Here is a 12967-nt window from a genome sequence, read left to right on the forward strand (position 1 = left end):
GAGAGCATCTTGCAGTTGATGGAGATTTGTGGGATGCACATCCAGGGCACGAAGCTCCCGTTCCACCACATCCCAAAGATGCTCTATTGGGTTGAGATCTGGTGACTGTGGGGCCATTTTAGTTCAGTGAACTCATTGTCATGTTCAAGAAACCAGTTTGAAATGATTGGAGCTTTGTGACATGGAGCATTATCCTGCTGGAAGTAGCCATCAGAGGATGGGGACATGGTGGTCATAAAGGGATGGACCTTGCTCAGGTAGGCTGTGGCATTTAAACGATGCCCAATTGGCACTAAGGGGCCTAAAGTGTGCCAAGAAAACATCCCCCACACCATTACACCACCACCACCAGCCTGCACAGTGGTAACAAGGCATGATGGATCCATGTTCTCATTCTGTTTACGCCAAATTCTGACTCTACCATCTGAATGTCTCAACAGAAATCGAGACTCATCAGACCAGGCAACATTTTTCCAGTCTTCAACTGTCCAATTTTGGTGAGCTCGTGCAAATTGTAGCCTCTTTTTCCTATTTGTAGTGGAGATGAGTGGTACCCGGTGGGGTCTTCTGCTGTTGTAGCTCATCCGCCTCAAGGTTGTGTGTGTTGTGGCTTCACAAATGCTTTGCTGCATACCTCGGTTGTAACGAGTGGTTATTTCAGTCAAAGTTGCTCTTCTATCAGCTTGAATCAGTCGGCCCATTCTCCTCTGACCTCTAGCATCAACAAGGCATTTTCACCCACAGGACTGCCGCATACTGGATGTTTTTCCCTTTTCACACCATTCTTCATTAACCCTAGAAATGGTTGTGCGTGAAAATCCCAGTAACTGAGCAGATTGTGAAATACTCAGACTGGCACCAACAACCATGCCACGCTCAAAATTGCTTAAATCCCCTTTCTTTCCCATTCTGACATTCAGTTTGGAGTTCAGGAGATTGTCTTGACCAGGACCACACCCCTAAATGCATTGAAGCAACTGCCATGTGATTGGTTGATTAGATAATTGCATTAATGAGAAATTGAACAGGTGTTCCTAATAATCCTTTAGGTGAGTGTGTATATATATATATGTATTACGGTCTCTGTGTGCAGAATCTGTGAGGAATCAGCCGCCTGCACCTGAACCTCCAGTGGCCCCCAGTCAGCCCATCACTACAGCTGAGGTCCAGAAGACAGAGGCGCTGATCAAAGAGGAAGACCCGCCGAGCATAAACCCGCCAACGGCCCACGTCCGGCCGTCACACCCGCTCAAGAGCTTCGCTGTACCAGCTGTCACCGTTTCCGCCCATAACCCGCCCACCTATGAGACCGCCTTACCCAGCACCCCTCTGCTGGCACAGCCCGGTCCGTTTCCTGCTTGATCAATGTTAAAAAAAATGTACAGTATGCAAATTTTGCATGGCAAATGTTCATAGCATGTGCTGTTATGTGTGTTTCAGCGTCCGGCGTGAAAACTGCGTCTATCGGGACACTAAATCGAGCTCGAGCTCCAATGGCAGTAACGGTCCCGAGTGCACCCGACCAATCAGAAACCAGCAAGATGCTGGACATGGTGAGTGCTGGAGACACTTTTGAGTTTTAGAGAATGCTTCATCTGTCTCAAACATCTCTCGTTTACATTTCACCCCAAAGTCAAAACAAAGAGATATTATATTTTGCATTAAGAAATAAGTTTGACATTTTTAGGACCACATTTTTAGAAATTTTACATTTTAGGGACCAATAATTTTTTAGTGAACATTTATTTAAAAAAAAAATTGGGATCACACCTGAGACCTTCGTGCCCAAATTTGTCCACGAAGGCGGGATTTAAGGATTAGTTCACTTTTAAATAAACTTTTGCTGATAATTTACTCACCCCCATGTCATCCAAGATGTCCAAGTATTTCTTTCTGCAGTCGAAAAGAAATGAAGGTTTTGGATTAGGGCTGCGTGCGTGAAATGCGTCGACGGCACATTATTTACGTTCTAGAATGGAACAGAAGATCTAGAATAATGGCAGCTTCTGCTCCCGGGCATAGTGAAAATGATCATTTATCATATAAAGCCAGACCGCGACATTCAAAGGTGTGGGAGTACTTTAAACAGAAGCCGAATAAAACTGTGCTTTGCTCGCTCCTTAATGCCGGTTTCACACTGCGCGCGGTGGCAGAGCAGGAGCTGTGCGCGTGGAGAGCGGGAGCTTTCACACTGCCAATCAGTGTTGCCAAGTCCCGGTTTTTTCCGCGGAATTGGGCTACTTCTACACTGTTGCCGCGGGCTGTCTCTCATGTCCGCGGGTTGAAGCGATCCCAACTATGTGATATTTAGCCCCGGGAAAGTTTTAACTAGTTTTGAGTTACGAATGGGTGGGTTTTGTTGTGAAAACCTGGCAACCCTGCTGCCAGTGTTCTCTCGCGCAGCTGAACCGTGGCGCGTGTATTGCAACAGACGGTCACATTTTCCGGGGTTCTTCTCCGACCCCAGTACGTCTCGTGCTTTTATTTATTATGGGCTGCATATATCTCCTGTTAATGCGACCTGGTTCCGCTCTGTCCCAAACACATATGCATAATAACATGCTGTATATAGGTAGTTTGCATGATTAAAGTAACATTAAAGTTAAGATATGCCTCTAGCTTTAATCATTTAAATGTGTCTTTGAAGTTTGGGCAAAAACTTCTGGCAGCTTTAGTCGTTGTTTATGCACATGTATCTTCAAAATAGACGACTAGTTATACTATATTAAAACTATGCTGAAAGCTCCTGTATGTGAACCTTTTGCAGATAAATACAAGTGCATTTTTGTTTACTATTGACACAAATCAATAAGTAAATCATACTCAACTACTATAGTAAACAACTTTTCCTAATTAGGCCTACTCAGTATACATTTTATGATGAATAGTATCATTATATATTATGTTTAAAAAGCTTCTTGTGTTCATATACTTCATTATAAAATGGCATACTATGTACACTACCCTTCCTGAAATACAATTAATATTGTCATCATTCATTGATTTCATGTTAAAATAATATACAAATTCACTACCCTCTTTGAAATACAATAATCAGTAAAAAAGAATCATAAGATTAAGCCGGAAAAATAATCGTTAGATTAGTCGACAGAAAAAATAATCGTTAGTTGCAGCTCAATTTTGGATGAAAACATTCCAGGGGTTTCCTCCATATAATGGACTTCAATGGGCTCCAAACGGTTCAAGGTCCAAATGACCATGATCGTATTTTACCTCACTTAGCGGAAGTTATGGCTGAGCTCAGAGACGATCATGTTCGTCTGATAAGAGGTAAAATAATAGCATAAATACTGCTGGGTTTCTCACAGAAACTGATGGTTTCGCTAGATAAGACCCTTATTCATCGTCTGGTATCGTTTAAAGCCCTTTGAAGCTGCACTGAAACTGTCATTTGGACCTTGAACCGTTTGGGGCCCATTGAAGTCCATTATATGGAGAACAATCCTGGAATGTTTTCATCAAAAACCTTAATTCTTTTCGACTGCAGAAAGAAAGACTGAGGGTGAGTAAATTATCAGCAAAAGTTTATTTAAAAGTCAACTAATCCTTTAAGGGCTGTTATGCAAGGGGATTAAACCGTTTACTGATTGGTATTAATCTGTTAAAATTCTTACTTTCGGTTAAACGGCCAATATGACCATCCCTAATTTCAAATATATCTGACGTATCTGCTCATTTAATTTATATTGATAATAAAATATGCATTTTCTTTATACAAAATGTAATTTCTTGTTTTGTATTGTTCATTTTGGAGTGAAGTGTGATCTTGACACCCTGTTATTACGAAGGTTTGAATTTGTGTTTAATGTGATTTATTGTTCTCTTTTTTTTTTTTTACCCATTTCTCGTTTTACTCACTGGCTGACTTAATTTGAATGGTTTTCTCTTTCTGTGGCTAATTTTGAATAACACTGTTTGTCATTTCCTCTTTAATTTGCGTTACGCTTCTGAATGCATGCGTTTTGTTTGTTCTGTCGTAGGTTGCACTGTAGCGTCTCGCTTTATTCTCTCGCTTCTCCCTCCCTCGTGCTCCTCTCGCTTGTCCTCTTTCTGTTGTTTCTCCCTCCGTTGTCTTGCATCCCTCAGTCCTAACTCTAACATGGCTCGTCTGGCATGGCTCTCTCTCTCTCAGACGTATGAGACGGATGAGCTATCAGAGGAAATGGCCCATCTGGAGGGTTTGATGAAGGACCTGAACGCCATCACCACAGGCTGAAGCGCTTCAGTCACACCTCGTCCTCAGGAACAACCAGGACTTTTGAACGAACACTGATCTCAGAACACGGATCGCCGCTTCATCTTCTCCATCCTGCATGGATCTTGCCAGAGAAATCTATAAAACGATGAAAACCGAATGCCATTTTCACAACTCGGATGAGCCGTTCTGCACAGAAAACATGTTTTTAATGTTTTTTTTAGGGGGGGGTTGTATTTACGTATTCCATATTTTTAGCTTGTATAATGTGTTTTCATTGTGTATACGGTCATTTTAGGTCGAAACCTCACATGCTCAAACTTCGTTCATGAAACGCAAGCAGAATAATTTTGTGGAAATTATGCGTAAAGCCATTCCTATGTAAATTGTCGCATTCAAATCAGTGCCACAATTTACATCATGAATTTATGAATGATGTGCGTGTGGATCATGGATCGTTTACATTCTTGCACCATTTTAGTTGTTGCAGTTATTGAACAATATGCGGAGAGTTATTTTTGTTTGCTGTGTCACGGCTTTATTTCATCGTCTTGCGTCATGTTTAAATGCTTCATCTAATGCCGAGAGAAGAGCTCAGTGTCTCTGGGACGCCGGTAGCATTAAACGTCTGAATATGCATCAAAAATGTCTTCATTTTATCCTCCGGATGAGCATCTCAACTCGATCTGAATCCAGTGACGTTGATGTTTGGTGCTTCAGAAACTCCTCAGACTGGTGAATGAAGCGTTCCTCGTGCGCGCTCCTCTTCCTCAGGACCCTGACGCCTGTTTTTGGGGGCCCTAGAGATTCATCATGAAGGAGTTTAATGCCAAGTGACTCTCAGATTTTTGTACTTTGAGAGGTGTGTATATACACAGAGATATACAACGAACTGCAAACGTTTGCTTACATGAATACTTTGTACACTCTCAAAAAGGACAATTTTTATATATTCATGTTTGGGTTGGTTTTTATATGAAGACGACACATTGCTTTGTAAACATTTTCCATGTAAGTTATGAAATATTCTGCGTTGTGTTTTCACCGTGCCGTTCAGCCGACCCCCTTCTCCCAAAGAATGAGCGGAAGAAAATGATCAGCGACGAACTCTGCCTTGCTCGTGTACAGTTTCTCACGTCATGAATGTCAATATGTGGCTGTAACAAGGTCTGCTTATGAATAAAGTTGTTGTTTGTGTTTACAATAACGGGGGAAGATTAAAAAAAATATACAAAAAAAAACAGGAGAAAAGAAGACACTGAACCATGTTGTATGGCCGGTGTACCGTCAACTGTCATTTGCACTTTTTATATTTTGGATTTGAAATTAATCGCTGATGCCATGTGAAATATGAACCTATTTTATGTAACAATGATGTCACAAGTAAACAGCTGGTTTCAAAGACATTTACCTGTTGTTTATTTTGTTACGTTATTAAATGAGACAAGATTTTTGCTAGAAAACGTATTGCTTATGTTTGTGGTTTGATAAGGTCAATGGAAATGCTCTGAAAAAATCATTGAAGAATAAAAGGCAAGTGTGGGCAAATCAAAATGGACCCAATAGAGAGCCCTGTGGGACGCCGCTGTTAAAACAAATAACATTGGGCTTTAGTCAAATGTCTCACACTGAGAAAAGTGCATTGAATTTACATGATTTAATCATGTACATCAGTTACATAGGCCTGTCACGATAACTACTTTTTGTTTCGCGATAACGTCGCAGAAATAATTGTGATAAACGATATTATTGTCATTTTAAGACTATTTTATGCTACTGAATATATAATCCTAATATAACAGCATAATAATGCAAGTAGACCTACACCAGGGGTGTCCAATCCTGATCCTGGAGGGCCACTGTCCTGCAAAGTTTAGCTCCAACCCCAATTAAACACACCTGAACCAGCTAATCAAGGTCTTATTAGGCATACTATAAACTTCCAGACAGGTGTTGAGGCAAGTAAGAGCTAAACTCTGCAGGACAGTGGCCCTCCAGGACCGAGTTTGGACACCCCTGACCTACACGCTTTCAAATGACAACCTTTTAATTCTTTAGATCATGGAAATTAAGGGTAAAAAATACATTACCTAAATAAAAAAAATTTAATAAATAGTAAATAAAAATTTTCCCTTGTGAAACGGCTTTAACACTCGTCATTCTGCGTTGACATTTATGAGTGTACCGGAACAGGGGATTGCGGCTTTGAAATCGAGTCCCTTTGAGCTTATTCTTCCATACTGTCAGTAGTTGTCAGGAAAACACTATAACGCCTCAAATGGCGCCTTTTTTTACCTGTCGATAACCGCTCTGTGTATGAAGGAACTGCCCGAGAAACACTTTCGCCTCCGTCACGGAAAACATACATGACAGCACAATCGAGTAAAACGTTGGTGACATTCATTATCATGTAAACATAATGGGCGATATATATTGCATCACAAAAAATTATTGAGGTCATGTACATGTATTGTGCGATATATCGATGTATTGATTATTGCGACAGGCCTAGTTACACATGAAATAAGTTACTCAAACTTGTTCAAGTAACTGAATGGAATTAAGTGATCAATTTAACTCTTGTGTTTTTGTCAAAAGTTGCCAGCCACTGCCAGCGTTTTTGACCATTTTTACAAAACTTTCATGGCCCCCAGAATATTTTGTTGTAGTAATATCTGAACATGCAATATATCAAAAGAAAGAACAGATCCTCTGTTTTATTCTAGCTTCATGCATTATTTTATCAACACTTGAATGTAAGTTTCATTAAAAAAAGCAACATTTTTAGCAAAAAGATGAGAAAAATCTAAATTTTGTCAGACTACATCTGGATCGGATTCAGAAGGATGATCAAAACACAGCTCGTCCTGGGTCCACATAAGGCAGTTTTGATTTATATGCTTTTTGATGTTGATGATCACGGTATTTTGCAAATTGGATCGCTCGTTTCTGCTTCTTCTTCGCCTGTGTTTTTTGATCAGGAGATTCAGTACTTTTTCAGAGGATGTGTAACAGCGCCCCCTACCGTATAACAGTGAAAACACAGAGAGACGGAAAATTCCGTCAATGGCGGGAAAGAGTTCAGAATTAAAAGGTGTCATGAACTGTCTTTTTTTTTTTTATGTTGTCTGAGGTCCATTTCTGACATTCGCGTGTTTTTTACATTCAGTAACATCATAAGGAATAAGTAATATGCTATTTTCTGCCTTGGTTTTGAGGCTCTCTGAAAAACGGTCGGTTTTGATGGGCGTTGTCGCACTGAAGACTTGAAAGTAAACGCCCACAGCTAGGATTGGACAAGATTTGCATATTTAATTAGTTTCCGCCCCCCTGTCAATACACGTGAGGAATTGTTTTGAAAGCGTGTGGGGAAACGCTCACAGGACTCGCAAAATATCTTGATCAAACAAACACAATGATTCATCTCTCATCCACCCGAGATTGATTGGAATGTTATTTCTGTATAATTTCGCGCGATCATCAGTGAATATAACCGCAAACCATACACATGCGCGCGCAAGAAAGGTGATAATCAGTCTGAAAAACACATAGCCCCGGGACTTTGGGCTTTGCGAGCTGCCATTACAAGTCCGAGTCTGATCCCGAATGAACCAATAACAGCTTCTCCAGCCTGTGACCGTGTGCTAAGGTATGTAATCAATACATATCAAATTATCTGTAACAATGCAATACTAACACATATAAAAACATGTTTTACTCACATAAGTGTGTTGCACCGTTCCTGTCGGATCCACTATAGAAGGCACAGCATTGGATTTGCAGACATATTGAGATTAAAACACAGTCTTGACCTGTGTCTTGTTTACAATCGATTCTGTGGTGAAATGAAGCGAACAAACGCAAAATGTCTTACGCACTTGATCTGGAACCGGCATGTTTATTGCTCGGTAGCGCGACCCGTTTAGCTCCACGAAGCGGTGGGCGGGGCTTGAGGCGGCGCTTCTGCGTCCTATTACAACAGTGGTCGACATATTCTGAGATCTCTCGTTTTCTGGGCCTGGTGTCTATAGAAGCTTTTCTTTGACTAACAAGGAAGTTTTCAGCTCTGAAACTTGCAGGATATTCTTATATCAAGATTAACTTTTATATATCAAAGGCTCAAGGGAAAGTTGATTTCTCAGTTTTCATCACCCCTTTAAAATTTCCTGATATTTTACTGACCCCCATCTCATCCAAGATGTTCGTGTCTTTCTTTCTTCAGTCGAAAAGAAATGAAGTTTTTTGAGGAAAACATTCCAGCATTTTTCTCCATATAGTGGTCTTCAATGGGGACCAATGGTTTAAAGGTCCAGATTGCAGTTTCAATGCAGCTATAAAGAGCTTGACACAATCCCAGATGAGGAGGAATAGCCAAACGATTGATCATTTTCTTTTTTTTAAAAAAACATTTATATACTTTTTAATCACAAATATTTGTCTTGCGCTGCTCTGCGATTACGTAATAACATTGGAAAGGTCAGGCGGGAGTACCGATCGAGTGCTTACAAAGCAAACGTGCAAAGACTGAGTCAAACACACTTCACAAAAAAAGGTAAAACAACGATGTCGGACGATTTTGAAGTTAGAGGAGTTTTTCGCCCTACTGTAGTACTTTCGCATGACCTTATCAATGTGATTGCGTAATATATGGTGCATCGCAGACCAAGACAAACTTTTGTGGTTAAAAAGTAGGGCTGGGTAAAAAAATATTGATTTCTCGATTTTAATCAATTCTTATTTTTATGAACTAATATCAATTTCTTAAATCCCAAGAATCGATTAGTCATCCTGTTTTCAGATGAATGAACAGAACATTCTAGCGCGCCTCCCATCCAATAAATCCCAATAATCTTTGTGCTTTGTTACTGTTGATATGACACACAGTCTTCAAATTATGTCCATTTTATTACGAAATTCAAAAGCATAAAAACCGTTTTGGCGCTGTGGCGTGAGATCGCTCTGGCTCAGCTCAAGAGAAGCGGCTCATGAACTGATCATCACCTCCGCTTTAAAACCAGTTACAGCTCCAAATAAACACGAATGAACGTCTGAAAGTGTGTTAAAAGATACAGTACAACTTACCGAAATCTGTATCAAGTCACATGGAATCACTAAATCAGTGTTTCAACCGCACAAAGACGTCAGTAAAACAGCTTGAGAACAATGTCATGTTACATTTATCATAAACTCGTTAATCAGCTGGAAAAATTAACTCTAGAGAGGAGAATTTTGATAAATACATGCCCCAAATCACATATTTTTAATGTTCTTCAATATTTAATGCATGTTTTAATAAATCTGGGATGTTTTTATGACAGCCAACATTTAAATGTTTATATTTTTTTTAAACGAATCGGAGTACATGATTATGTAATTGTAAAGCTAATATTATAATTTTATTATTATAAAATCCATCATTGAGTGTAATTTAAGTGTTTGTATACATTTCAGTTCATTTTTACCTTCAATATTATAGTTGTCTATTGTAGCCAAGGCTATAACTGACTCCCATTATTTGCCATGTATTGTACCAAAATAATATATTACATTATTTTGGTACAATACATGGCAAAAGGAAAAATAGTAGTTTCCTACTATAATATAATATAATCCAGAATAATCGATATTGAATCAAATCGAATTGAAATTTTTTCGAATTGCAAGCAAATTTATGTCAATACTATTAAAAAGTATATACGTTTTATAATTTTTAGAAAATTACTAATCGTTTCACTAGAGAAGAACCTTATTCCTCGACTGGGAGAGCTTCTCTAGAGCTGCATTGAAACTGCAATTTGCACTTCAACCATTGGTTACCATTGAAGTCCACTATATGGAGAAACATCCTGGAATAGTTTCCGCAAAAAAACTTCATTTCTTTTTGAGTGAAGAAAGAAAGACATCTTGGATGAGGTGAGGATGAGTACATTCAGGAAATGTTAATTCTGAAGTACTCCTTTAAGCAGTCTCGAAGTGATATAAGGTTTCCTCACATGATTTATTCTATTTCAATATACGATTATAAGATTGTGGTTGATAGCTAACAAACGATTAGATAGGAATATATCAGACTCTTTCCCTGTCATTGACTGAATTTTCCGGCAATCCGTGTTTTCACTGTTATACGGTATTACATCTTCTGGAAGAATACAGAATACCTGGATCAAAACAGGTGAAGAAGAAGCAGAAACAAGTGGACATGTATCCACTTATATATATCACGATAATGAACATGCTCGATATTGTTATCGTGGGCACTTCAAAATGCTGTGAATAATTATTTATTACGAATTATTCCGATTTTTATAATGCATTAAGAATACTTTACCCATCAACCGCACTGATGTAAACAAACCCAACGTGCATGAGCAGCTCATGGAGAAACCATAGACCGTAAAAAAAATATGGACGACGCGTCTTCATTGGCTTCTGCTGAAGTAACTGAAGCCTCCGGAGGTCCGAATATGGCGCTGAAATCTTGCGCAGATTTGGGACCAAGTCTGTGCATTAGTGACCTCGAGACCGGAGTCTGTGCAGTCGAGAGCAGGAAGTAGAGCCGCGATATCAAAAGCCCGCCCACACTCTCGCAGATGAAGAACAATTCCTTATGTTGGTGTGAAATAAACAGTTATGGAAATGTAGAAATTAAAGCTAAAGCTCAAATCTCCTCCCGAAAAAAGTATGTTCGTGCCTCAGTGACAACTTCACTCAGAGAAGCCGTCAATCTCAGCTGTCAATCATGACGTCACACCCCCGTTTTTATAGCATCAAATAACTAAACTAAACTTATTTAAAGAACGAACTATTGAAATTAAATCATCGTGAAAAAACTGCCTACAATGACAGAAACCAACTTTGCGAAAAAATTATTTTAAGTGTAATTTAATTTAGTTTGTCTCGAGTCCATTAGAAATCACAAGAGGGGCGGGGCTTATGAGCTATACTGGGACCAGCCACCAGGGGGCGATTGAGTTTCTTCGCCCCCTGGTGGGGAGGCTTCAGTTTCTGAGAGGAGGCTTGGGCAGAACCATAGACTGTAAAAAAATATGGACGTGGTGTCCGTCACCCATAGGATTCTGAAGAGCAGTTCTGAAGCGTAAAGTAGGAACGAGCTGGCCGTCGCCATCTTGCAACGCACGCCACTCCCGGATGACAGAAAATGGGCAAAGAGGCGGGATGTGGGCGGAGCTGAGGTGACGACTAACAGACAGCAGACAAACGGCAATCCACCTGTCACTCAAAGTGGCCACGCCCTTAATTATGCAGAACTTTAAGACTTTATTATAATGTAAACGAATGAGTTATATAATAATTCACCCCCTCACAGTCGTCATGAAGGGCAAAATTAGCCGTATTGACCAAAAGCACAATGTGTCCCAGACTGTAAACATGTGTTCTTCTGCTGTAAAGTTGGGCATTTTAACATGAGCTCAATGAGATTCTGCTGCTTCTGGAGTCTGTCTCTAGTGGCCAGTCCATGAACTGCAGTTTAAGTCACTTCCGTATTGGCTTCAAAAGAAACTGCGGGAGGTTGCAGCTTACTAGAAACAAGCGATAAAAGCATTGCTTATGCGCGGTGTAGTCTTTGACAAAAACATGATTTTACATTGATAACTAAATAAGAATGCATGAAGTTAGAATCTAGAAAACCCTTAAATTTTTTTTAAAAAAATAGGTCTATTCGTTATTTTAATTCCATGTTCAGATCTGGGGGAAAATATTGCGTAAATGGTCAAAAATGCATGGCGATGGCTGGCAAATCTTTTCAAAAACGCTGGCGGGGAAAGAGTATATCTAAGCATTACATTCCCTAAGGTAAAGCAGGTTTCATTCTAGAGTGTTCATGACAACATATAACAATAGCAAGTCTCGTCCTTTTCTAATTTTGTTTAAAACACATTAATTTTAACATTGATACTATAATATTATTTTTTTTAAGTATGCTGGACACTATAGTCTCAGTAGTCAACAGCAAACCCGTTTTCGAGTGCTAGGTTCACATTCTCTAGACTCAGTTATGTCATTTAGTAGATTGCATGTTTTAGGGAATCACGTTTAGAAGATAAAACACTATTTTGTTGTGTAGAATCACACATATCATGATTAAATCGGACAATCTGTGTCCCCCTCTTTTAACACGTCTCTACTAAAGGACATTTGTTAACGGTTGTTCACCTAAAAATAAAATAAACTGTCATTACTCACCCTCATGCTGTTCCAAACCCGGTTCATCTTCACAACACAAATGAAGATATTTTTGATTAAATCCGAGACCTCCATAGACAGCAGTGTAATGAACACTTTCAGGGCCCAGAAAGGGAGGAAAGACATCATATGACTCCAGTGGTTCAACCTTAATGTTATGAAGCGACGAGAATACTTTTCATGCGCAAAACAAACAAAAATAACGACTTTATTCAACAATTTATTCTAGTCTGTGCCAATCTCATACACTGTTGCTGTTGACGTTGTAAATACAGTGCAGCGTCAGAACGCCGGCTCACCATTGGCCAATGCTGTTCACGTGAGCACCACGACGCATGCGTGTCATGCAGACGCAGGAGCGTAGAAGTAGGAATCGTTGCACTGCGATAGTAAACATCCATTCAAGAAAGCGCTCGGATTTCATTAAAAATATCTTAATTTGTGTTCCAAAGATGAGCGAAGGTCTTACGGGTTTGGATGGAACGACATGAGTAAATAATGACAGGATTTTCATTATAAAACGGTTAATTCCCGTCTTTGATTCCG

At 39.6% G+C, this 12967-nt stretch overlaps 1 protein-coding gene across 1 annotated transcript in view; it reads left to right on the forward strand.

Moving 5' to 3' along the window:
* neo1b (neogenin 1b) overlaps positions 1-5669 on the forward strand; it is a gene marked incomplete at its 5' end in the record, with an annotated part of 223526 nt that extends 217857 nt beyond the window's left edge. Inside the window, 3 exons of the mRNA XM_079809544.1 lie at positions 1094-1345; positions 1441-1553; positions 4154-5669. Of these exons, the coding sequence (XP_079665670.1) occupies positions 1094-1345; positions 1441-1553; positions 4154-4237 (449 nt within the window). The 3' untranslated portion in view covers positions 4238-5669. The remainder of the gene's footprint in view (positions 1-1093; positions 1346-1440; positions 1554-4153) is intronic.
* Positions 5670-12967: the final 7298 nt, after the last annotated feature.

This window comes from Gobio gobio, assembly GCF_949357685.1.
Source record: "Gobio gobio genome assembly, chromosome: 25".
NCBI classification, from domain to species: Eukaryota; Metazoa; Chordata; class Actinopteri; order Cypriniformes; family Gobionidae; genus Gobio; species Gobio gobio.